Source organism: Melanotaenia boesemani, chromosome 17, assembly GCF_017639745.1.
Source record: "Melanotaenia boesemani isolate fMelBoe1 chromosome 17, fMelBoe1.pri, whole genome shotgun sequence".
Taxonomy (NCBI): Eukaryota; Metazoa; Chordata; class Actinopteri; order Atheriniformes; family Melanotaeniidae; genus Melanotaenia; species Melanotaenia boesemani.
The window spans coordinates 18,336,140-18,362,882 of record NC_055698.1 but is presented as its reverse complement, the minus strand read 5'-3'; the positions used below and the strand labels follow the sequence as shown (position 1 = coordinate 18,362,882).

Sequence of the window (26,743 nt, the reverse complement as noted above, 5' to 3'; positions counted from 1 at the left end):
AGTTCACAAAAAGTGCTTGGCTTCTGGATTTAGTCCATATGATTTTAGGGGAGGCAAGGCAGGTTTATTTGTATAGCACAATTAATGTAGAAGACTACTCAAAATGCTTCACGTAAGACAATAAAAACATTACAGCAAAAGTAACATTAAATAGAAGAATTAAAACCAATTTCAAAGGATAAAAGAAATTAAATAGAAAGAGAACAATTTAAAATAGAGAGAAATAGACAATGAAATACCTACAGTTAGGTACATATGATACAAACATCAATAGGAAATTCATCACCAAGTTTTAAGACCTGATTTAAAAAAAGCTAAGGTTTGGAGTTTGGAGGTTTTTGTTACAAATATTAGGAGCATAAAAACTAAACTGTGATTCTCCCCCTATAGTTTTAACTCTTGGGATGGAAAGCAAACTTGACCCAAATGATCTTAGAAGTGTCAGTGTCTCATATGGCTTCAATAAATCAGATATATATTTTGAACCAGAGCCATTCACTAACTTATAAGCCAGTAACAAAATTTAGAAATCAGTTTTTTGGTGCAAAGGAAGTGATTGTAGAAATGTTGAGAACTACAGTTCTGGAGTTCTTTGTGTAAAACATACATTTATTTTCAGTTTAGCAAAATCACTTAAGTCCTACTATCACCAAAGACTTCCAAAAATGATTTTTTTTATTATATAGATTCAATTAATGAGAGAACATTTTTAATGTTTTTACCATTAAGCTAACTAGCTGCTCCAAATGGATGAACCACAGTAGAGTGGTGTTGATTCTTTTCATCTAACTCTCTAAAAGTGATCAAAATGAATTCAGAAATCCCATAGTTTTAAAAGTAGTTTCACTTATTACTATCCCAATAATTAACAGCATCAATCTCTCTGTCATGACTTGTATGACTTTCCAATAACATATAATCACACACCTCTGGCTGACCCTGCACAGTGTTTACAGCCTATCGTTGGCACTTAGAGTGAAATCTGAAAGTTTCTGCCATCCATTTAAAAGCAGAAGAACGTGTTTAGTCAATGTATTGTCTGTGATGAATAGTGTCATCCATTTAGTAGCATTAATCTCCACCTTACTGTAAACTTATGCTTTAGATTTATAAAGGTCTCTGTAATATTTCATCAGCATGTCATTTTATATATGTCATCTAGCTGAATAATTATAGAATATTTGCAGTTCAATACACACGTTGCTATTTCCACCTTGTGTGGCTATATGAAAAATTTCTTAGTGAATTTGGTTTTCATTTCTTCTTAATTAAATGGTTTTTCCTCGCCATCTTCCAAATTTGTCACTTTATTTCCTTTCTGTCATGTCACACTTGTCTCGCTTGCCTTCCTTTAGAAATTGTTTGATACAACTGCTGTTAGATGTCAGATTACGGACAAAGAGCCCAAATTAATTTATGCCACTAAACTTGGACCGGAAGACCCATGTAATGCCTCATTGACAGTTAAAGTAAGGCAGGTTAATGTGTAGCAGTTAAAGTCTTATTCTCTACATTTTCAATCCAGACGTGAAATTATTTCCACTACTAAATCTCAGAAACTGGTGAAAGATATTCATCATAACTCACAAAAATGATCCCATAAAATTCATCAGCTGTGTAAACCCCAATTTAATTGCAGCTGTAAGTGTTTGGCATTCACATTTTATAAAATATTTTTATTTTTCCGAGGTTTGATGTGTTGTAATGCATTTAATTATCATGCATTTTCTTACTGCATGAAAAAAATTAAGAACAGTATTAATGAAGAAGGCCATATCAGTTTAACCTTCTCTGTGATTCATGGTCTAAAAAGCATACACACTAATACAGGAGCAAGGCAACATGATGTTCAACATGTTTCTAATCAAAAAGAGAAACAAGTCTGTGCAGCTGCTTGATTTTTCCCAGGCTTGACAAAAAAAATTAAATTAAACAACAGGTTGTTTTTGTCAGCTTAGTCAAAGTTAAATAAAAAAAAAAGCAGCTGTAGGGTGGATTGGTTTGTTCCAGGCTTTGTTTAAAAAAATCATCTCTTTATCAGTGTGAGAAACACTAACTGTAACTCAGCTGAGACTAGCTTATCTGTCAAAATGTGCACTGACGAAATCACACAGGTTTCTGTGAACGACTGCAGCTACTGTAAAAATAATGTTAATTAAAAATAATATTTGACGGGGGAATAAAGACGTGTTTTCAGCAGAGCTCTTTGGGCACGTCAGGAATGTTTAATTAAACTTCGTCAAACTAAACAAGATCAAGGAGCAGACTGGTTTGCGCTGATTAACATCACGTTTATCACGTTCAGTCAATCAACCCATCGCCTTGTTAGATTTTCTCTTCTTCTCAGCACATGAAGTCGGCCAGGCAGAAGTGAAAACATGCTGAATTAATAAGATTTATGCTTTGATAACTCATTCTTTCAGAACTCTAAGGAAAAACAATGCACCTATAGAAGCCCTTCTGACCCTGCAGATTTAATTCATTGTTTCAAAGCAACTAAACTAAAGGCTCTAGAAATATAGATCTGTTCCTTTTAAAGTAATAATAATGTAAACCTTTAATTTAAACCTTTTTTTTCCAGTAGCCTCAAATTTATGTGGACCAAAGAAAGTTCCAGGAAAGATATCTTTTGGGGAAGGTTGAAGTTCTGGATGGAGCTCGAAGCACTGGAACATTTCTGATTGGTCAGATATCTCATGCAACATACTTCCACTTATCTGACTCTGTTATCTTACATGTAATATCTATAATAGCCAATGTTATTAAAAAAAAAATTTACAAACTCAGTCATTCATGCTTGCATCAGTCATCTGTGAAGACTTGGTGCACTGTGAGTGGGGTCTGGCGAGCTTGAGAATGAATGAGGGGAGAGAGAGTCATGACAGAGCGTACAATGAAAAGTTTATCTCTTTTATAGCGGTTACATTGTTCAAGGTAAATGAATTGTCTTCTTTCCTTTCGGCTTTTCCCTTAAGGGGTCGCCATAGTGAATCATCCACTTCCATCTGACCTGGTATGGAAGGTACAAATGAATAAAAATTTAAAATGCAACTAAAGCACACTTCCTAGTTCATGTGTCTGTGTACACTGCAGGGGAAAGACGTTTTACACGGCAGTGGACTTGATTAACGTAGACCTTAGGGGAAATGCAAAAGACTGAAATCATCATTCAAAACAGCGATCTCACAAGAATTATCCTCAAACAGCATGCATGATATTATGTTGCATCAGCATAAATATGAGCTAAACGCTTAATAAGATAAATGTATTCACCAAATACAGGAGAAGCCCTTCTTGGCCTCAGACGCAAGACTCAAATTTCAGATTAGTCCGTCTTCCAGGCTGTGCTCTTGGTAGCAGCTAGAGCTGTGCTGCAAAGACACACACCCTCTGGGTGGCAGCGATTTCTAAGACTGGTACTCAGGATGGGCCATGCTTTTAAATTTCACTGAAAGGGGGTGACACTGGCAGAAACAGTTGAGATGGGCTAAGCAGTCATTTAACTTTTCTTGGCCTACTAGGAGTAAGTCTAGTTGTTGTGTTTCTTTTGCAGCCAAACTTTTCTCCTCAGCCTAATCTACAAGAGAGGTTTTTAACTACTTTGTTCACAAACAGATTTTGTAGTTTTCTTCTGAATGATCCATCCTGTAGCCCTGCTAGCATCTCATATGATACAGTATTGCTTATAGTAATGCTTTACAACTTTTAGGAATCATATTTAACCAAATAGGGAAACATTTCAATGGATCTGAGTTCTCATGGAAAGACAGAAAAGGAAATGCTGTTGGATATTTTTGCCTTACAGTGGCAGACAGTGGCTGTGCTGTTGATGCGCTAAAATCCTGCAGCCCTCCTCTGGTTATTGGGGATCAATTATGTACAGAAGAGCTGAATGTCTACAAGACCGGGGCCAGAGAGCCAGACAGGACCAAGCAATGCGCTATTGTGTGGGTGAGAAAAGAAGCAATAGACGGATGGGGCATAAGAGGGTGAAAAAAAAAGAGAAGAAAGAGAGACTGACAGCAGACAAAAAAGAACCAGGGAGCAATGAGGGGAACCAAGGGAGGGAGGGATGAGGGAGTGGAAAAAGAGGAGGCAAAGCAACAGAGGAGTGAAAGAGAAATGACTTGAGGGGTTGAGGGAAGGGGAGAGAAGTGAATAAAGCGGGAGTGAAAAGTATCAAGGCAGCGAAGAAGAGAAAACAGAGTGAAAGCAGTTGGAAAGCGGAGGAGAGAGAAAGAGGGGAGGATGTCACCCATGGCTGCCACTCATCACTCACAGCTTAATGACGCTGTTTTTCCCCCCCTTCTCTCATTTCTTCTCCGTGGGAGAAACAAGTGGGGGGGAAGGGAGTTCGGCCCGCACCCAATCAAACAGGGGTCGAACAGAGTTCACAACCTCCAGGTGGGACCGTCCTCCACCAGGGAAGTGTTTGTGTATGTGTGTGTCTGCTCGGTAAATGGTCTCTGGAACAGGAGGTGAATTAGAAAGAGAATTTTAAGGATTTGGATTAAAGCTAATTATAGTTGAGGTGAAGGTTTTAAAAAGAGAGAGAGAGAGAGAGAGAGAGAGATAGCATGCCAGAATGAAATGCTTCATACTGCTCTGAGTTCATGCAGATTTTCATACTTGACAGTCCTGTAAACATAGCTGAGGTTTTGTTTTGCTGTTCTGTCAGCTTCTCGGTTTGCATAAGGTTAAAATACTTTGATAAAAGTGTATGTTCATCTGGTTACATGCATGTTTGAGTGTGTATATGGGCATATATGCTTGCAACCGAAACCTCCCTTACTCTTTTGCATCCGTCTGGGACCGGCTTGAGTTTTGTTTTACTTAATGTATCTGTAAGTGTGTGTGTTTGCGCTTAGCTCCACTTGTCCTCTCACTCATTCCCGTTTCTGGGAAGCATCAGCCATTTAAAACTCAAACGGCAGGATTTTTCCCTCACTCTCCTCCTCACACCAAATTTGGGGAACAGCTGGGGCGGCCATGGCGATGATTTGTCTCCCTCTACCCGTCTGCCTGACAGGTTGAGAGGATACACACACACATACATGCACATGTATTAACAACTATTTGGGGAGATGCAGACACTCACTTATAAGTGCATACACACACAATTAAACATGCTCAGTACCACAGACAAACAGGCAAAAACACACATGCACACACTTGCACAGACTCAAAAGTAGACGCCATTATAAGAGGCCGTGTTCTCAGAGTGCTGCCAAAACACTCTGATTTCCTTTAGCCTGGGCGGCCATACATCAGCTCGGGGCCTCCCAGCCCGGATGGCAGGGGCTGACAGAATGACATGTGTCATTTATCAAACGAGGGGCGCCAGGCCTCAGGAAAAGAACAGACCGCCGCGTGACAAAGCCCTCCAAGAGCTCTCCTCCACTCACAACGAGGCGAGTGTGTCATGGGATCGACACTGACAAATCTGCCGAGATAGAACACACATGGATACACGCTGACATCAACACGCAAGCAGAGGAAACGCACACTGAGAGGCACTTCCAGCTCATATGCTAGCCCGCATAGCATCCAAGCTGGTTTGTGCTTTTAACATTTTTGTTTGCATAGACTTAAAAACAAGGCAAATTTTAAGAAAAGTTTTCTCGGTTTTAACTTAAGATTCATCCCTTTTAATCAGTCGCTAGCTGCTGAAATTCTACATACACACACCTTTTTTTCCCTTTATTTTCTCTTCATTCCCTCTCTCTGTCCTGATCCCCCTCCACCCTTTTTTACTCTTTCCATAGCCTCTTCATTTGTCTTCATAAGCCTAATTTATTTTCTCTGCCAGATGCAAGCTGACAGCCATCAGTCACTCTCTCACTGGCACACACACCTGACCTCCCGACATGCAGACAAATACGCTAACATGCACGCACAAATGCACAAAGCTCCCTTTGCACTTTTTATTCATTTCCCCTGTCTCTATTACACACGCACATACACATATTACCTCACACTACTCTGAGGTAAGCTCTGCAGTCACATACCCTCTGTTTTACCCCTGTCCTCCACCCCCTCCCTCCCCCAAAACCCTCCCATTAACATTACTGAAGATGGATGCGTCTTCATAGCGGAGATTGATTGCGGATATAGAGTTATGGTGCCATTTATGTGTGTGCGTGTATGAGAGTGTGTTAGTGCTAGATGGAGGGCACTTTGGGAGGAGGCATTGGGAGCAGAAATGTGAGGGAGGCAGGCTTTTCTCTCGTTTCCAGAACCTTCCAGCCGTTCGTTGTCTGTCCGCAGCCTGATATTGTGCTCTGTTGAAGGATTGCTTCCTCTTTTCCTGCCTCTCTCGCTCTCACTACTAAGCTGTTCATAGCCATTGTACACACATACTTTCTCACACACACACACACAATTAGGATGACATAGCTACTGATACTAGTCCACTCTGAAAGCCCACTTCATAATTTACTGACTTTCTCCAGGGACCCTTTTTCTGCCCCCAAACCCTCCTCCCGCCGATCATTTCTTCTTTTGTCACTTTACTGCCATGGTCATCAGGAAGGTGAAAAAAGTCCAGCCAAGCAAACACACACACATTCACCAAGCTGCTGTCTGGATCAGCCTATTCTTTACTTAGATTTTTTTTTTGTTACTCCACTATGGTATTCATCATGCTTAAGTTCTGGGCCAAAGTGTTGAAATGAAACAGTGCAACTTTGTTTAATGGAGCGCCAAACTTCTGCACTAAGTCGTCACCTGAGCAGGCAGAATGAAATAGCAAATGTGGCGATGCATAAAGGATAATGGTTTTGATGGGGCACAATTGCAGGAATTTCCCTGGTGACACATGCAGTTAAAAGCACTAAAATGTTTGGGGATGTTTGGTTGTCCCGAGCAGCCTCCTGCCTGGAGGGTTTGCAGTTCTAATTAATTTCCCTGAAGTGACTTTATGGTTTCTAAAGTTATTTTTTTAGTCTGCCTGTGTGCATGTTGGGGGAGGGATGCAAGTCTGGTCTCTGAGGTCTGTTTCTCACAAAGTCGCCTGCATTATTGTCTTCTGGCTTGTATGGTGTTTGGGTTGTTTCTGAATGCTACACAGAGAGGAACATGAGGGTAGAGAGGAGCTGATGAAATGTTTTGAAGCAGCTAGACAAAATAATGTGTATGTGGGTGTGTGTGATTCAGGTATTACTCACACTGTGGGGACATAAATCTGCGTAGACAGTCACATTATGGGGATGTCGTCTTTATGGGGACAAAAAGCAAGTTGTTTAGGCCAGATTGTTTAAGTTGAAGGCAAAGATTTGTTTAAAGAGGTAAGAGTAAGTCCACTGTAATCTTGACTGTTAAAGTGTGTGTTTGTGTGTGATGCTCGCCATCTTGAACTGTTGATTAGTTTTAGGCCATGACATGAAAACAACAAAGGATTTTTTTTTTCTTCGTCTTCTTTTTTTACTTGAGAACACCACATTCAGGGGATTTCCATTCAGGGGCACAGTAAGGCCACACTATTGTGTCAGCTTAAGAGCCGCATTACAATTCATCTTGGCAAATTAGTCTCTTTCTTTTTTTTATTTAATTTTTTTTTATTTTTTTTATTCTTGACATTGCTGTTGTAAATGTGTTACTGTTCCTTCAGCAGTCAGACTTGCTAATTTCAAAAGATTATTTTCAAAAGATTATTAAGGAGCGGCCCACGTTTTCAACCTCAAGTCATTAAGAAAAAAAAGGCCAACAGGGAAAAAGGTGCTGGTTGGTTGAAATCCTATATTTTCGAGGTTTTTTGTTGAATTACACAATTGGCATATAAATTAAAATACTATAAGACAAGAATCATTAACCTAATTACATCTGATTTAATAATGTGCTTTTTGCTTTTTAAATTTAACGAGACATAAAAAATAATCCCAAACCTACAAGCAAAGAAATACCGCTCTGAAGTTAACCAAGAGATGAGATTGTACCTGTCTGCAAGACAACTAGTAGTTCACTCTCTAAGACGGCAGATTTAATGTCCATGTTCTCATTTCAAATATAAAATAAGCATTAATTATGTTTTATCAGAAAGCTTTATTCTCCTAGGGAGGTTGCAAGCGTTAATAGACCTGACTTGAATTCCGTGTTTGCATTACAGAACTGAGGGGGAAAATGCTCCTGGTCATAGGAAAGACATATTGGTATAAAATTTTTTTCAACATAGTGAGTAAGAGCTATTTGCATTATTTTAAATATTATTTTAAAATGATGATTTGCAATAAAAACTGTAGGTTTAAAGGAAATTTTTAGTTCATTAGCAATCCTATTGGAGTCACACACTCAAATTTGCAAACAATGATCAATATCATGTAAATAGTTTTTTCCCCCAATCTCTCATATATGTGATACAGATATCTGGAGGCTTCATGAGAGCCCCATTCTGTAATTTTTGCCTTTGCTACATATTTTCTAGAATCAGATATTTTGTGAAGAATAGCAGATGGATTTGTTGTTCCTCTTTCTGGCATTACTGGGGCATAAGGGTCCGTCTTTCCTGCTGAGAGTAAAGGATCATGTTCGTGTTAAGTGTCTGCCTTTTTGTGTACCATAGTTTATGTTGGGTTTTTTTGTTGTTTTTTTATTACCCTCTGCGTCTGTTCCTATTTAATGTTTTGTTTCTTAGCGGTGAACAAAGTTGATGGCCTCTGTGAATTCAGGGGAAAGCTGACATTACAGAGTTGATTGATGGCTTATGGTTACAACTGAACATAGCTAGGCTAAACTGATTAAGTGGGGGCCGTGTTTTGGCCCTGTGCCCTTTCAGTTTCTTTTTTAAATTTAAATCTTGGCTTTATGGTTTTTTTTTCCTAATTTCTTTCTATCTTACTGTCCAGTTCTGTTTTTCACATGCACTCAGATGCACAACACAAAAATATACACATTCATGCAGGCTGTACACAGGTTTCCTCTTTTTTCCTCTTCTCTTCTTCTTTGTTACACTAAGCTCATTGCTGTTGTCATCACTCTTCGTCTGCTGTTTCCTTTCTTCCTTCCTCGGCCCACTTTGTTTGTCAGTGTTCCTTCGGGACAGATTTTATCCCATGAGTCATTTCACCAGGGTTCATTTCACAGTCCTTATTCATACATCCTCTACACTAAACACTGATATATGCTTCTTCTAAAGTTCTAAAATCTACCCTTTTAACAACTATACCTGCAGAAAAACCCATCAACAACCACATTTGGTGTTGGAGATGACGTTAACCAAAACATTGGGCACACCAGCTCAAACTGTATTCATCCCTTTTTCTTTTTCTGTTTTTTTCTGCAATGATTTTCTGCCTCTGTTCTCCACACAACCATAGTGATTTATGGTAATTATCCATCTTTGGGGTCATCCATCAAGTGGTTGTTGCTAGGCGATGGGAGCAGCTGTTGTTTAGTCGAGGGGAAGCTCCACTGTCAGGGGTAATGCAGGTGAATTCAAAAAACGGCATCTATACAGAAAGTATGAAACTGTATAATTTTGTTAGTTTGTTGGGTTTGAGATTAATTCATTTTAGAATTAAACAGAACGCTTCTCTGTTTAATAACATCCAGCTTTGATTAAACCAGAATAGACATGAGCAGAACAGGAGATTAGGATAATGTAGACGTGTAAATCTGAACTTCAATATGGCAGCTTGCTCATAACAAACATATTAGACATAGTGAAGAATCAGTTTAATGAATTACATCTGTCTGTCATAGCCTACACTGAGTCACTGTTTGGCATAGGTTAACTTAATCTCGCATCATTGTTAATTAGCAGCAGTAATGCTTTATCCATATTTTGCCTGAAAGCAAACCAGATGGTTTGAAATGTCTGTGCAGCACCAGAACAGTGTTCAATAGTTGGGTGTGGGGGTATTGGCAGGAAAGTTGAGCAGCAAGGGCTGGAATCTGTTGCCCTGATGATCTAACGGCTGTTATTTTTTTTATCTCAAAGCAAGTGGAGACTGACAGTTCAGGGACAGAGTGATTTATAGACCAAAGTCATTGGCATGGATATCAAAAATGGCTGACAATTCAAGAAAGAAATGGAAATGCAGATTCTTTTATCAATGATCTTTTGAGTTTTGTGGATTTTGTCCATCTTCCAGATTCACAAATTAATAAATCCATTGTTGTCATCTACCAAGAAGGTGTTAAAAAAAACTCCCATGTTAATTTTGTGGCAGTGATGACACCCAGAAAGTAACACCAGTCAAACTCATTCAAAGCTATCTTCCTCTAGAAGAACCAGGAGACCTGCAACAGATGGAAAGCTCCCAAAGGACATCAGCCAAAAGAATGGTATCGGATTATAAAGGCCTGCATAAGAAAATCTCTGATATAAGCGCGCCGATATAAGCAGTCCATTCTGCTCTCTATTCTGCTCCAGCAGTTCTATCTTGCAGCGCCCGGATCCAGAATACAGAGCCCACATGAAAAGAGCGTGTTAGCCAAGGAGCAGAAGCGATGTCAGCCATGTGGCAGTATTTTTTTTGTGTTTGTTCTAAGTCTGAAAAAGATGTTGCAGCTGAGTGCAACACTTGTAATGCACAAGTTTCCTGAGGTGGAACAAAAGCATCAAAGTTTAATATGTCCAATCTTATCTGCATTTGAAGCAGCATCACAAAAAACTGCATGAAGATTTTCGCAGGACTTCTGAGGTGAAGAAACAAACTTCTGTCTCCTTCAAACAGCCAGCGCTGTCCAAAACACTTGCAAAGGGTGACAAACTCCTACGGGGAAAGCATTAACTTTAACAGAAAAGACAAGTCAGTTTATTGTGCTTGATGACCAGGCCCTGTCAGTGGTGAGTGATGACTGGTTTAAACACTTGATCGGGCATCTCAAGTCTCGCTAAATTAAATACCGACAGTATAAAATTGTTATTTTGCACTTTTAAAATATAACTTCTTGTTTATATTTGATTTATTGAGGTTTTTTTCAGGGTCCTCTGATTTATTATTTATTTCATTCAATTGTTGTATAGTTTTATGTTTAAGATTTAAATTTATACAACCCATAGTTAATAATAAATAGGTCAGTCTTTTTTTTCCTCATACCTACTGTTGCTGACCATTCTCTGGGTAATACCACTTCATCAATCCTTTTCTCACATTCCACAATACAAAATAAGTCAGAGTATTTATGATTAATGCTGGTATTGAATCGGATTAATATCGGTATCGGCCAATACTAATGGCTGCAATATTGGGAAAACGATAGTTTTCATCTGCATGTCAACACCCATAGTTACTACAGTGAGTGGTTAATGGTGCTTCTAACAGAATGCTGATATAAGGCATTAAGGTTCTTAAGTATGCTTGTGTTTTTTTACAAAGTGAAAATGAGCATGTTGATTATCCTGGATGATTAAAACAACTAACCTGGGGTGCCTATGCAAGGGTGTATTTGTATGAGTTGAGGTGTTTTATAGGCAAAGAATAATCCAATCCCCCCCTGATTTTTATATTTTGTTTTGCACTTTGTTTTGTTTTTCCTGATTGTAAAAGTTGAGGAAGCTGAGAGGATGGATTTGTATGACATACTGTATGAGCCATTAGAAGCCCCAGAGCTATTGTGCCATATGGCGGACGACTCTATGTGGGTTAAAGGAGAGAGCAACTGTGGGGTGCTGTTAGGTAAGCTTTTACTTATCTGGTCAAGAAAGCTGTAGATAAAATTATCGCTAATAAAGTTTATTTGCAGCAACACTCAATAACCTAGCATTAGGATGTGTTGCATACTAATAGCAATGCAAATGTCCACTTGAACTAAACCAAGTAGAAAAACTTTCACCGCATAAAGCATCAAATATTCTTTTTTAACGGCAAGAAAGAATTTTTTTACAGATTTACAGACCTTTTGTAACCATTATTTTTGTTTTTATTCCCAAATTATTTTTGTGTTCAGACAATAATGAAGTAAGTCGTTAGCCACCAGCTGTAGTTGAGAGTAGGCTGTTGGTCTATGCCAGCTCACCCCAATCTACACTGTTGTCAGAGTAGTCCAAAGAGTGTCAGGTCCTATGAAACCACAGCAGCGACTCTCACATTGAAAACAGGAGCAAGAATGAACAGGATGGGGGTGAGCACAGAGAGACAGAGATTGCCTGACATATTAAGCATTACCATAATTGGCTTTTCTACATGATAGGACAGAGGAAATAATAATGTCATTTTATTTACAGCCTTCTCTCTACTGAAACGCACACACACTCATGCACACCGTACAGGTCAATGACACACACTGATCAGGCCTGTCCAAAGCCATCTGAGGTGAGTGGCAGCGAATGGAGGGGCCGGTGACAAAGCGAAACGGGAGAGAGAAATAAGACTGCCACGCCGGAGCTCCCGCTTTGAAGGGCCGCTAAACGTTGTAAGGGAGCCTCGCCGGCCGCCCTGCTGCAGATGCCGCACTCGGCACGCTGGGTAAATCAGCAGGGTGAAAGCTGGCGGAATTGGACATTAGCACTGCAAATGAGAGCCGGGATTGCCCTCTTCTCTCAGACAACATGAATAAATGAAGAAGGTTTAAAGGGAAAAGTGTGTGTGCTGGGTGAATATATGAAAGTCAGAGGAGGGGAAAAAAGTTGGGTTGATTATCTGAGCGCCATGTCCTACCCAAGTTATCTAAGGTTGCCCTATTTTATTTCAAAGGTTACGTCTTTTTGCTTCTTTAAAAAATTACATTTAACCAATTAAACAATAGCTTTTCACTGTTCGGACTCTCAGGCGAACTTGTAATGATAATGTGTGTCCAGGTTGGAGTAGATTTGGGTGGCTGAATTAGAAACAACACTTTACGTAGACAGTATTTCTACTAACAATCAATTCAGTTTTGTATTTACTTGCTTTGAATGTGCAAATGCATTTGCTTGCTTTGAATGTGTATTCATTTTGCATGAGTGGACCTCACACAGCTTTGTTCCTTTGGGTAAGAATGCAGTTTGAAGGAAGGAGTGCACACTTGTGTGTTTGTGTGTGTGTGTGACTGGGGGATGTCCTACTGTGGTGTCACCTGTCTGCAGAAGGAAATCCTGGACTTTGGGCACAACAATAGTGACAGGCTCCTCTCCAGACACAGATGGCTTCGCTTTCCCCCCACCAGCCACATTGCATCTCTGCTTGCACCTGACACACCGTGACACTTGAGACGTGCACAAACACATGCACATAAACAACTCCTCAGCCACACCCAGTATTATACACTACGAAAACTTTGCGCGAACATGGTGGAAATTTAATCATTTCGATTCCTTTCTCATGTGCGCTGTTCAACTTGTTTCTGTGTCATTTTTTTTCTTTCAGCTACACATTCACACACACACACACACACACACACATATACATCGCTCTTGTTCGTAGGCCTAAACACATCTTTTTTCCTCTCTTTTCAGAACTTCCCTTCTTTTGCCTATCCTCCCTGACAGCACAAAGTGGGCTTACGTTTTTGACTGACAACCACAACAGACACTTCCCCCCCCCTCCTCTCCTCCCCTCCAGCCTCCTGTTTTAATCCCCTTCCTATCCCTCTCTCCCTCCCTCTCCTTTTCCTCTTTTGTTCTGAGTGACGCTCGAAAGCCGCCATGTCAGCATCTTTTCCATCTCTGATTGCCTTATTAGCCGGCGGTGGCACCCGCAGCTTTTCTGACACAGATGGTGAAGGAGGAGGCTCGAGCGAATGGGGGGAGAAAAAAAAATGGCTGACTTGTGTTTGTTGTTGTTACTTTCACCCCTCCCACCACTTCTCTGGCTTGTTTGTGTGGACACTGACACCTCAGGCTGACACTGACACACTCCTGACACTGATGCCTGTCAAGGCAACATACGGATGATGGCAGGGAAAGAGTAGGATTTAGGTTTTGGTGAGCTTTCCATGTGTTTGTACTGCTGTCAGGTTTCTCTCTCTTTGTCTTTTACTTTTCCCACTTTGACTTTGAATGGGCTCAGTTTGGAAATAATTTCAATACAGTGAGCTGCAATTTAATGAGAAGGATGAGTCAGGTAGAAAGAAGGCATTACAGCTGCTTTGGTAAAAGGTTAAAATATTTTTAATTTAGTGGCTGTATATTAACGAGCATACAGTTGGAAACATAACTAGCACAGGAAAGGCGTAATTAAGAGGAGGAAGGATGTATGAACTTTTCATCTGACACGCACACACAGCCAGGTGTAGCACCTCAAGCCTTTCCCAGCAGTTAACTGGCACCTTACAAACATCAGGTATTATGTCCATTCCGATTATGGGATAGAGAGCTACATGCTGTTTGAAGCTGACAGCACATCTGCCTCCTCACTGGAGACTGATTCTGGCACATCAGACAAGTATCTTGTGAGGGATGGATTGAGGAAGATGCCTTAGCATTTTTAACCCTGCACTTTTACCTCTTTATCTTCCTCCAGCATTATATATCCAGAATTTTTTCTTTGCATTTAGATTTTTAATATTCCACAGCTCAAAGTGAATATTATGTCCAGTGTCAGTGTCATTTTTTGTGAAATTTGTGGGCAGTTGCATTGAGAAGGAAGCCAGCCATTTTCCACTGATACAACAAATTTCCCTTCTTCTTTTAAAATGGCACGCTTGATGCTGTGAGTACTCGGGGAGCACAGGCAGTAACAACACGGCTTGTCATGTCCACTGGCCGCTTCCTAACATCACGCTGTGAGGACTTCCACAGCCGATGCCAAGTCGACTCCAGCCAACCGTGGCTTGGCAAGGCTGACGAGGCTGGCATTTGCTTCCACTATCTCTTACTTGTTAATTCACAGTAACTAAGACACATTGGGAGACTTGAGCAAATTAGAGGAAGAAACATATATGTGGTTACTATACAGTGGAAAAATAGACTATAAGAGTGCAAGTTGTACTCACATATTAATGTATTGATAAGGAAATACCATAGGTTTCATATTTAAATATATAAAAATGCTTGCATTCTGCTCACAACTAGTACATCTTATTTATTAACTGTAATTAAATAAAATCAATTAGAGCCACATTCTACCATTTTCAAGTGTTACATAAAGCAAAAAACATCTTCGTTTCTGCTAGGAAGAAACAAATGACTCATCTTTTATGTGTATCATTTACTAGGAAAACGTTTGTACCCTGCATAAATTAAAAATGTGCTTGTTTTTTTTGTTTTTAAACAAAGTGGAAACATTTCTCCACCAATCTCTGCTCTTTGCCCTTGCTGACTTGTTGTGTTCAACAGCTCTATTAGGCAGAGCAGTGAGGAGGACAATCTGTCACTGTCAGGCTGTATATGTTTGCCACTTTATTATTGCAAACCTTTGTCCTCTGCTGGGACTATTGACAAAAATCTCTTTAGTATTATTGCATCCACCACCCACATACAATGAAGTGATATGGTATGCCAAGTGTATTACAATACTATTAGACAAGTATCTAATTTTACTCTTCTATCTATTTTGTTTTCTAGCTTATGGACCTGACGATGAATTTAAAGTGGGAAAGACTGATGAAGAGGAACATCTGCAGGATGATGGCCTTTCCCTCGATGGTCAAGATGCAGACTATTTTTTCAATGATGAAGATGATGCAAGAGATCGTTATAGCTGCCAAAACTCTCCAATTAGCAATGGCACTAATCCAGATGCTGGGTATGCTTCTCCCCTCAGCACCAGTAGTGATCAACTGGTAGACCTCAAGACCACCCCCTCCTCCTTCAGTGATCAAGACAAGGTAGAGGACAAGCTTGGGGAAAGTACTGAATCCATCAATGGCCTCTCATTACAGGACAGTCTGGCAAAAATGAAAGCTGTCTATGCAAACCTGATCTCGGATGCCTCCTGGTCCAGCATTGCTCTGGATATGATTAAAAGTAAACAGGGGAACAATTTCACAGCTAGCAATGGCAGTAGAAGTGATCATAAAGGGAGCAATGGGTTCCTGAACAGTCACAGTTCGGGCAGCGTCCATGTGAAGAACAGATGTAGCAGTAACAACACCCCAGCCACCACTAATATTACCACCAGCAGCACCACTGCAAGAATGGTGTCAAGCAGCAGTAACAGTGGCATCAATGTGAGCTCTGGTGGCACAGGAGGATTAGCCTATGACTGGCATCAGGCAGCTTTGGCTAAAACTCTGCAGCATACTCCTTACCAACTCCTTCCTGAGCCCAGCCTTTTCAGCACCGTGCAGCTTTACAGACAAAACAATAAACTCTATGGCCCAGTGTTTACTGGAGCCAGTAAGTTTAGGTGTAAGGACTGTAGTGCAGCCTATGACACTTTGGTTGGTCTAACCGTGCATATGAATGAAACAGGCCACTACCGCGATGACAACAAGGATTCAGAGGATGATCGAAGCAAGAAGTGGTCCAAGCCACGAAAGCGCTCTTTGCTAGAGATGGAAGGCAAAGAAGATGCCCAGAAAGTTCTCAAATGCATGTATTGTGGTCACTCTTTTGAATCCTTGCAGGATCTTAGCGTTCACATGATCAAAACAAAACACTATCAGAAAGTGCCTCTAAAAGAACCGATGCCAACCCTCACCTCAAAGCTGGTACCCCCATCCAAAAAAAGAGCATTTCAGGAGTTGATGTCTCCAAGCTCACCAGAGTCTGTCTCATCTGGCATACTCCTGGGAGAGTCTCCCAAAGACCAGAAATTGTCCAATCCCTATGTCACTCCTAACAATCGATATGGTTACCAAAACGGTGCCAGTTACACTTGGCAGTTTGAGGCACGAAAGGCACAAATTCTCAAATGTATGGAATGTGGCAGCTCACATGACACCTTGCAACAACTGACAGCCCACATGATGGTTACAGGACACTTTCTTAAAGTTACAAATTCAGCCACTAAAAAGGGTAAGCAGTTAGTTTTTGACCCCGTAGTTGAGGAAAAAATTCAGTCGATTCCTTTACCGCCTACGACCACACGACTTTCTGCACCTAATGATAAGCAACAGCTTGACTTTGTTTTGCAGCCAACCAGCCCTGAAGAAAGACATGAGGAAAAGAAAGATTATGGAAGGGAGAAAGAGAAATCAGAAGTAAGTGAACCAGAGAAAAAAATTAAAGAGGAGAAAGAAGATCCCTCTGAAAAAGCTAAGCCTGCAAAGACAAGATCTTACCAATATCTTCGAGAGGAAGACTTAGAGGAGTCACCTAAAGGGGGGCTAGACATCCTAAAGTCTTTAGAGAACACGGTTTCAAGTGCAATCAGCAAGGCCCAAACAGGAACACCAACCTGGGGTGGTTACCCCAGCATTCATGCTGCCTATCAGTTGCATGGACCTTTGAAATCAACGGTGCCTTTGTGTGCACAGGTTCAGCCATTGTTCAGCAGCACTAATTTGAAGCTATTGTCCTCTGATATAGGCTCTCTGATCCATTCACCAAATAGCCCTTCTTCATCTCCGAGTCACAAAAGCAATGTAATGGCCATGGAGGAGCTGGTGGAAAAAGTGACAGGAAGAAGTTCAGTGAAGAACGAAAAGGAAGAAAAACCTGCAGAGAATAAGTGTAAGTCTGCTAAGTCTCCATTGCCAAATCTTAAGGACAAACCAGCTTCACCCAATCCAGAAAACCTCTCAAAGACTGTGAAAAACACTACAGTAGAGGATCAGACTGAGCCAAGAGGTAAAGAAGAAGAGCAGACAGAGACTAAAATAGATATACAGATAAAAACTGAGGATGAGTTATTGAAAAAAAATGTTAGCAATGGCTGCAGTAACCTGAATATCATTACTGATCACTCGCCTGAGCAACCGCTTGTCAGCCCTCTCAGTGCTTTGCAGTCTGTCATGAACAACCACTTGGGGAAAGCTGCAAAGGTGGCCACCCCCTTCATGGAACCCTTTTCGATGCTCTATAACATGAGCAACTCTGCTCAGAACAGGCAAGCAGAGCCTGGGAGTCAGTACCATGATGATGACGATGATCAGCCCATGGATTTAACGAAATCCAAAAGCAGCAATGGTAGTACAGCTAAGGCTACCTCTACAACACCACACAACAACATAAACAACGGAAAACCAACTTCCAAAAATTTCTCGCAGTCATCATCCCCCCCTCTACGAGAGAATGCTTTGATGGATATTTCGGACATGGTGAAAAATCTAACAGGTCGTTTGACTCCAAAGTCTACAACCCCGTCTTCGGTCTCTGAGAAATCAGATATTGATGGCTGTAGTTTTGAGGACGGTACAGAAGAGTTGTCTCCTATCCAAAGAAGGAAAGGCCGACAGTCAAACTGGAATCCTCAGCACCTCCTGATTCTCCAGGCCCAGTTTGCCTCAAGTCTTCGAGAGACACCTGAGGGAAAATTTGTGATTAGTGACTTGGGACCTCAAGAACGAGTCCATATCTGTAAATTCACTGGTCTCTCTATGACCACGATCTCACATTGGCTGGCCAATGTAAAATACCAGTTGAAGCGGACAGGAGGCACAAAGTTCCTAAAAAATATTGACTCTGGCCAGCCTTTGTTTTTGTGCAGTGACTGTGCTTCCCAGTTCAGGACTCCCTCGTCCTACATTCATCATTTGGAGTCTCACCTTGGATTCACCCTAAAAGACCTCTCAAAGCTTCCCATAGACTTACTAGAGCAGCAGGCAGTCAGTAGAACAGAGGACAAAACATTTAGTTCTGGACATACAGAACAGGACCCTGGCTCACTATATCAGTGCAAAATGTGCAGCCGGACATTTGTGAGCAAACATGCAATCAAATTGCATCTTTGTAAAACACATGGAAAGCCCCCAGAGGACCACCTCATCTTTATAAAAGAGCTGGAAAAGTTTGATAAGCAGTAGAGTCTGACAGAGCTGATAGCATGACAGATTACTGTTGCACTAAAAATTTAAGCTACAATCTGTCATCACACATAGTGCCACAGCTGTATTAATAACAGGATATTTAATACTTTACACTGTTATTATTCTGTTTGTCATAAATGAAAGGAACTTACATTGCAGAGGCTCAAAGCCGCTCTGGAAAAGTAAAATTTTTGGAGACAAAATTCTCACAGATTGGTGCGACAGACATGGCACTATACAGTTACTGACTGATTGTTGCTTCTCCAATGCACTGCATTTTTATCTGAGCCTTTAGGAAATAGTTCATCTATTGTTTTAAAACTGGTCCATGCTCTTCTTTTGACCACTGTTTTTGAGTAATTCCTTTAGGATAAAAATATTTCAACACAGTTAGCATTTTATTTATGAAGCAATTTGTGCATGTTTTCATGTAAAGCAGTTCGTAATATCATGTATAATTAAATTCCAGCCATGATTACAAAACTGATGTCCCTGTTTAACAGTTGGACACAGCCAATTGTAAAACGATGATGGTGAAAGATTGTGTCTCAAAATGTTAAAGTGATTTCTGCACTTTCGGTGAGTGTAAATTGATGAATAAATGTATGAGTAAAAAGGACACTTAGTTTGCGTTCCATATAACTCAAATTTGGGAACTAAATATAGTATTTGTTTCTGTTTGTTATTAAAATCACAAAAACATTTCAAAATGTTTTAATCCCTTTTTTATCTCTATTAAAATATAATTTCCTAGGTGTCTCAATATGTACAGTATTTGCGTTAGTAGGTCACCAACATTATCATTGTGAATCTACAGTTGTAAAGTTAATGAATTTTAAATCTGCTTGTATGAATAATCCAGTATATGTATGTCAGCATATCTTGCTCTTTACAGTTCGATATTATTTGTACTATGTGTATTTTTACAATGTTATTTTCTAAACCAATAATGGGGGGAATGTATAAAGCTACAAAATATTGTCGGACCAAAAATACCACTGAAAAGTCGGTCCCTCAGTGTGGTTTACATAAAATGAACTTACTGGCATCTGATGTGATGCTTATGGCTGTACATAAGACTGAAATGATTTGCTCTCTAATGACAAAAATTTCCAGGTTTTGTCATTAATCCATTTATTCTGAATGGCATTCTTTTATCCTCAGTTGTTGAATAAATTTCATGTCCTGGATTAAACTATTGTGTTGTTTGATTTAAGAATGGTGTGGTTTTCATTAAAATACATTTTACAGTTTTTCCTGTTTATTTAAACTCACTTCTTCATCTCAAACAATGTATTGAAACAAAACCTTACACACTGTGTATCCCACCATATGAAATCAAAATGTGATGAGGAGTATAGAGTCCTTAAACACTGAATAGTTCAAAAGTTAAGAAGTCAAATTAAGTTTGCCAGTAAAGGTTACAGTAGCTTTTAGGTGCATTCTGATATATATATATATATATGTATATACACATATATATATATATATATATATATGGTCCAAAGATCAGATGACTGGTCAATAACACCATAATTATATTATGCACTACTCACAAAAACATATGGATATGCAGCTTTTGTATGATGTCATATATATTTCTGCCTAACATCCGTCTGCAGGGCAGTGTTTTAACAACTTGCACTAGTTCAACATGTCAACTGGTTAAACATCAAAGTGGCATTGTGCCTAAAAGAAAGATCCATAGCCAAACTGTAGTGCAATAATCAAAAGTATCTGAGATTAAAATAGCCAGTTGAGTCATTTTCTGTCAGCTTGATGAGGGATAGTGTGAGCTCTTAGGCTATTTACTGTTTTAAGGTAAGAGTGTGATTCAACGGTTATAAAGTATGACCCTTCTTAAAAAAGGCAGACGCTGGAAGAGAAGGGTTAAGAGGAATGGATCACTCCATACCCTAAAACTAGCCAGTTTCAATACATGGATATATTTATGCTGGAAAAGGGATATTTGCCCCGTCTCCATGTTATTTTGACCAAAGTACATATTTAAGACTTCAGGAAAATGTGTAAACTTGTGAAGATAAAGGTATAATGTGTTTCCTTACAATATATATACACATACATGTGGTAAATAATATACTGAAACAAAAGCTAACAACAGTAGTGGATATACCTCAACATAAAATGTCAATGTTTCGTTAACTTGTCATGTTTTAGGTGTAGTCCCAATGGTAGCTGAATATGAACAGAATGATAAAGAGAACTGTTTAGATAGAAGTTGTCATTGAACCAGAACATTTAGTGGTCCATTCATGGTTCATGACATAAGTCTGCACACCCTTCCACTGACTGGAAAATCAGCCAAGTGCCTTTTGAAGACAACTGAGCAACCTCTTCACATTTTCTTTGATTCATGACAGGTATGACACGCCATTTTCAAAATATTAAATAAATGTGAGTTTTCTTACAAATTTCATATAGACACATAATCCCCTTCAGAGAAAAAGAGAATACAACACTTAAAAAAAGGGCTTTGACTTCATAGTTTCACATGGAGCTCAGCTTTATAGTTCAGCTGGAGAGGCACCTGATAAAAGAGGCCATGACATGTCTCCAGTGAAGGTATTTAAGTCGACATGTTTCCACCCCACACAGCTCTTAAACACTAGCCTGAGGCATTTTTTCTCACGAAACAATTCCAGTTCCAGTGCCCTGCAGCATACTTTGTGTGGGGTGAGTGACAAGAAATACAGAGAAAAGTTGATATCTGTGCTGAAGTCTAAAGCACATGAAGTTATCTAGTGTATGAAATCAGGATGAGCAACTTATAGGGTCACCACATCCCAAGCAACTATATCTAGTACAAAGAGTATGTTGATGACATGTCACCAAAGCTGAGAGATAGAGGTAGCTGAGAGAATTTTAATATGAATCAGTATTAATATTATGTTGTATATTCATGTTATTAATATTAATTATTACTTATATTATCATTAATTTATTTTTGGTTTTAAGTTTAATCAGATAAAAAGTTCTCAAAATTGTTTAAAATGTCAGCAAAAAGGATCATTTCAGGCAAAAAAAAAGCCAAAAGAAGCTAAAATGGCATTGAGAGTTGAAAATTTTGTTTTATTCAGTTTGTACTAAGCTGGAATTTAAAAGCTTGGCATCCAATCTAAAAAGGCACCTTATTTATTTTCTGTATCAGTTTACAACTGCTGTTCTACTAAACTTGTTAAAAATAACACTTTTGTCAACTTGTTAACAACAACATTCAATAATGGAAACTTAGGCGGAATAAAATGAGTAAAGAATAAGATTTATAACATGATTGTTCAAAAAGCTTAAAGCTGTATTGTCAGCTGTACATTTCACACACCTACAGGGTGGCTTGACATGCTAAAATAAATTGTTACAGCAATCTGGTATGATTAAATTTATTGTAAATGGTATGTGTAGATGTTGCCAAACTGATTTTTTAAAATTGTTTGTTTGAAGATCCAGCATGAAAACTATCTGTCCATAAACGCAAATATTAATCAAATTATCACTCAAGTTAACTCAAATAAGAAAACAGTATAAAAAGTTTCCAATATCTTCAGGAAAGCAAGCTGTTGTTACCATCTAACTAGCCTATTAGCTGTCTCAGCTAATTTGACTAGCTTAGTTGTGGAACAAAATTTTAGGTACTTTTCCTTTACTGTTTTTAATTATCAGATCCCATGTCAACAAATTTTACATCAGGACTGTTTCAGTTAATGTTAACCACCTCTGTAATGACATTTTCTTTTATGAAAAATCAAGTGTTTCTTTGGATTATCAGCATTCTTCAATCACCCACAATCCATTCCACATCTGGGAAGCCACAGACAGAAGATGGATCATACATTTTAGTGAAACTAAATTTTGTTTTGACCACATTTGTTATTACCTTAAAGTTGTTAGCACTGGAATATGTACCACCAAAAGTCAGCAAAGCATAAATACCAGTATGAATGGCTGTGAGTTGGCAAGCTAACATCTATTCAACGGCTATTTCTTCAGCTAGTTCAGGCGCCATGCAACTAAAGAAGCTTCTCTGACGTCTGAGAAGCACCTTTTAACTTGCTTTTGGTCAAAAATTTACTAAATCAGTAGTAGCAGCAGATGTCACAGGTGATGGGTGACCAGGCAGGCAGGGTTGTGCTATCTGTTGATGATGTTGCAAAGTGTTTGAAACACACGGAGTCTGTTAAAGACAAATTCCTTAGCATTTCCTAAGAAGTAACAGGGGAGTACATGTATTATTTATGAACAATCTTAAACTGAACATAGATATGGGTGTTTTTTTGTTTGTTTGTTTTTTTTGTAGTGTAAGTATGTTTAGTGCAATGGCAGAAATTATATATTTTTTGAGTCATACTCTCAGATAGAAATTATAATAATTTATATGAATAATTTAAATTAATAATCCCAATTAGGAAATTTGGCTTTGCATTTAATCCATCTCTAAATGTAGTAGAGGGCAATGGGCAGCCATATCTCAGCACCCGGGGAGGGAGCAGGGGTTAAGGGCCTTGCTCAAGGGCCTAAGTGGTTTATCTCTGTTGGCACACTGGGAACTCGAACCGAGGCCCACCTCTGTAACCACTAGGCTACCACTTCCCCCAAATACTGAACCGATTTTACACAAGCCACACATCTTCTGAACTTTCTACTCATGGATTGTTTATTTTCAAATGAATGCCCATCAAAGTTGGAAATCTTGAAAGCACAGTCGGCAAGTTGATTAAATTTCAAGATGAATGCATAGATCATGTAGTGTTTTTGAAAGTTACATATAATTCTGAAGAATAAACTTTGCAATTAAATTATGAATAATTATTCATTGATTTTACAACTATCAAATATAGTTTTTTTTTTTTTTTACTTTACTTGCCTTTATCCAGTTGTCTCATTTAATTTATTATCAAGCAATGAATGTAAGAAATATACTTGGTTTTTTTATTTTTTTTTACTAGATTTCTATAATGATAATGAATAAAGAGAGTTGCAAACAGAATTTACTTTATGTTTCCATGGTTTTAATCCTATCATGCTTGAGTAGAGAAACTACAGTGCTGTGTCCACTTCAGCTTTATTTACTCAGTGCATTCATCATTATGTTGTAAACACACAGCACAGATATCTGCCTTCATACATAGATGCTAAAACAAGTCCTCTTGTCACTACAGAGACAAAAGATCCACATATGACTTTGTCAGCCAGACAATGTTTTGATTGTTCTCATGACTCTTGTTTGCTTTAAGAAAAAATAAATAAACAAAATAAATTGGCTCCTTGTCATCACCATTATCAGGCGAACAGAGACTCACAAGACAACAGTGCAAATCTGACAAAAAACAAAAGGCTGCTTATGACAAAAGGCGTCACGGTGCAGCCTGCTATCCATTTTTAATAATCAACATGGAACGCTTGGAGTCACAGTATGCTGTTCTCGTACTGAGTAGTAACATCTGTACATCCATGGAGTATTACATGTCAGCGTGATGCACACGATAGTGCAGGCACTGTTTGAATCCCTGTGACATGCATATCATGTGTACTCATGCCGACAGCAAGGATTCGGTGAATTAACCTCATCCTCTCTTGCTGCTTTCGGGGTACTTTTGAGCTGATCAGGCTTTTGTACGGTTACACCCCACTTTCAAAACACACATCCTTAACAAGGCCAAGTGCCTGGAACATCTCACACCTCTATGGTGCTGTGACTAAACCGAAGGGTTGTGCCAGTGGACTGTTTTGGAGAAGGCAGCAGTTAGCAAAGACGTATTCAATGTTCTTTGGAAGCAAGATTGAGGCTTGTAATTCAACAGTGAAGTAAAGTTTTAACCTGTTTAAACTGCGTTGACTATTTAGGTATGGTAATATTTCATCACTCAGAGCTTCATTTACCTGAATGCATGTTTTAGACTAATATTATTGATAAATGAACCAAATACATTCGAGTCATACAAACATTCATACAGCACTTCTGTTGTTATTATACTATTATACTAATAATAGTAACTTTATTTCTATAGCACTTTTCTAAACAAATGAATGTTGCCACAAGTTGAGGTGATGCTCAGAGCTGAGCCCACAACTACTCTTCCACCTGACCTACAGCCCCCCCATAGTTATTTAATATCTATATATCAAAATAAGTAGCTTTTTCATCCACTTAAGTATCGAAAAGAAAGATATTTGGTTGCTGTGCTGACTGAGATTTTCCCCTTTTTATTTAGTAACAATAGAGTTAAAAAATGCTATCAAACAGTAATTAACAATCCAAATTGCAGGACACAGTTAATTTTAATTTTATCCAAATTAGTCAATTCAGCAATGAAAATATCCATTGTATTCTAAATATGTCTTTAACTTTGTTTTATGTTGCCATTACTTTCTGTTTCCTACTGGTTAAATTAATTACCTGAAAAAATTTGTTGATGTCAAGCATATAAAGAATTTTTCTTTTTGTATAAATATAAATAATTGCTCCATCCTGAATGTTGCCACAAGTTGAGGTGATGATCAGAGCTGAGCCCACATACTTCACACATAACAAATAAATATACCTGAGGTGTCAGACTAATTTCTTCCTGCTGCAGGCATCCTGACAGCAAAACAATATAGCACCTTAAGTTTTTTTTTTTTGTTTTTGTTTTTTTTGTTTGTTTTTTTTAAAGCCTCAATGCCAGATTTGAAGAGAAGCTGAAGGTTTAAAATCACCTGAGACATCTCATCATGGACAGAGACTTGAATCCGATTGCTTGTTGACACGTTTGTCCCTGCTGAGATCTGCAGGCAGTCAAAAACATCTTGTAAAGTGTTGTGTACCTGTCAGGAAAGAGCCTTGTTTTGGAAGATACAGACGACATAATTCATCAGGCCGAGGCAGAAGCTCTTGAAGAATGGAGAAGTGACAAAGTGGATTCTTTTGAGAATAACGATGGCTGCCGCCGTTTTGAATGGATGGAGTGTCTTTTAGGATCTATCAAAGCTTTTTTCCATTGCTGCAAAGCCCACAGGTGAGATGCACCGCAAGCCACTGCTGTGTCAGAGTATCTGAAATATTGAGACATTTATGTGTCTTTTTGGTGAAATCTTGTAATTTATCCAGCATTTGGTTTACTTAATGAAATAATGGAGTCCTTTAAGAAGTAAGAACACCACAAGAATTATGTGTGATTAGCATTACGTCCACTTCTCTATCACTCTTGTTTTTTATTTTGTGTTTTATGACATTTTTTAAAAATGCCATCGCCTTCTTGTGTTCCCTCTTTTTATGTAAAAATGGGCATTATCATATCTGAGAGATAGTCTGATTCTGAATATGCTCTGATGAACGAAGCGTAAATCCATGTTAATAGCTCCACGGGAAACTTTAGGAGCACAGAGTGTGTTTCTGTGTGTTTATGAACAGACTGCATGTACCTCCTGGAGACTGAACATGTGCTATTTAGCACCTCAGAAAAGGTAAATAGGTTACACTCATGGTGCTGTGGTTCCTCCCACAAATTCCTCATTATTTTGAACTATTCCTGGTTTTGGTTGCCAGGTTTGAATGTCAAATGTCGTATTTATTTCATCTTGAGCTGTGCGAGGAACCACTGTCATGTGGTTGGGTTTAGACTCTTGGACAGTGTGACGAGTCTCATTCACATTCTGTCCAAACCTGACATCATTTGCATGAGAATAAGCCCAAACTCTGCAAACGTGACACGTCCCAGACAGGGGATCACAACTTGGCTGTCATATTAGGCCGGTAAATTCAGGTGACACGGATCCTGTGTCCTCATCTGGGCCAACCTGACAGTGGTTCATGTTCCCTGCTGTCTTTTTGTGAGGGGCTTTGTGAATGGGGAGGAGGGGGTTGCTTTTAATCAGCATGACGAAACCTGCCACCCCCTGCGTTCACACACACATGCATTTGTGAGAGTGGGCATGTGCTGAGGGGCAGTGGGCTGGCCATTATGCCATCATTAGTCCA

General features: G+C 39.2%; 1 protein-coding gene across 2 annotated transcripts in view; it reads left to right on the top strand.

Annotated features, from left to right (window-relative positions):
• LOC121628086 (teashirt homolog 1-like) overlaps nt 1–19,966 on the top strand; it is a 152,785-nt gene extending 132,819 nt beyond the window's left edge. For both annotated transcript variants that reach the window (XM_041966988.1, XM_041966987.1), the window contains one exon: nt 15,425–19,966. In XM_041966988.1, coding sequence (XP_041822922.1) covers nt 15,425–18,768 — 3,344 coding nt within the window. In that variant the 3' untranslated portion in view covers nt 18,769–19,966. The remainder of the gene's footprint in view (nt 1–15,424) is intronic.
• The last annotated feature ends 6,777 nt before the right edge of the window (nt 19,967–26,743 follow it).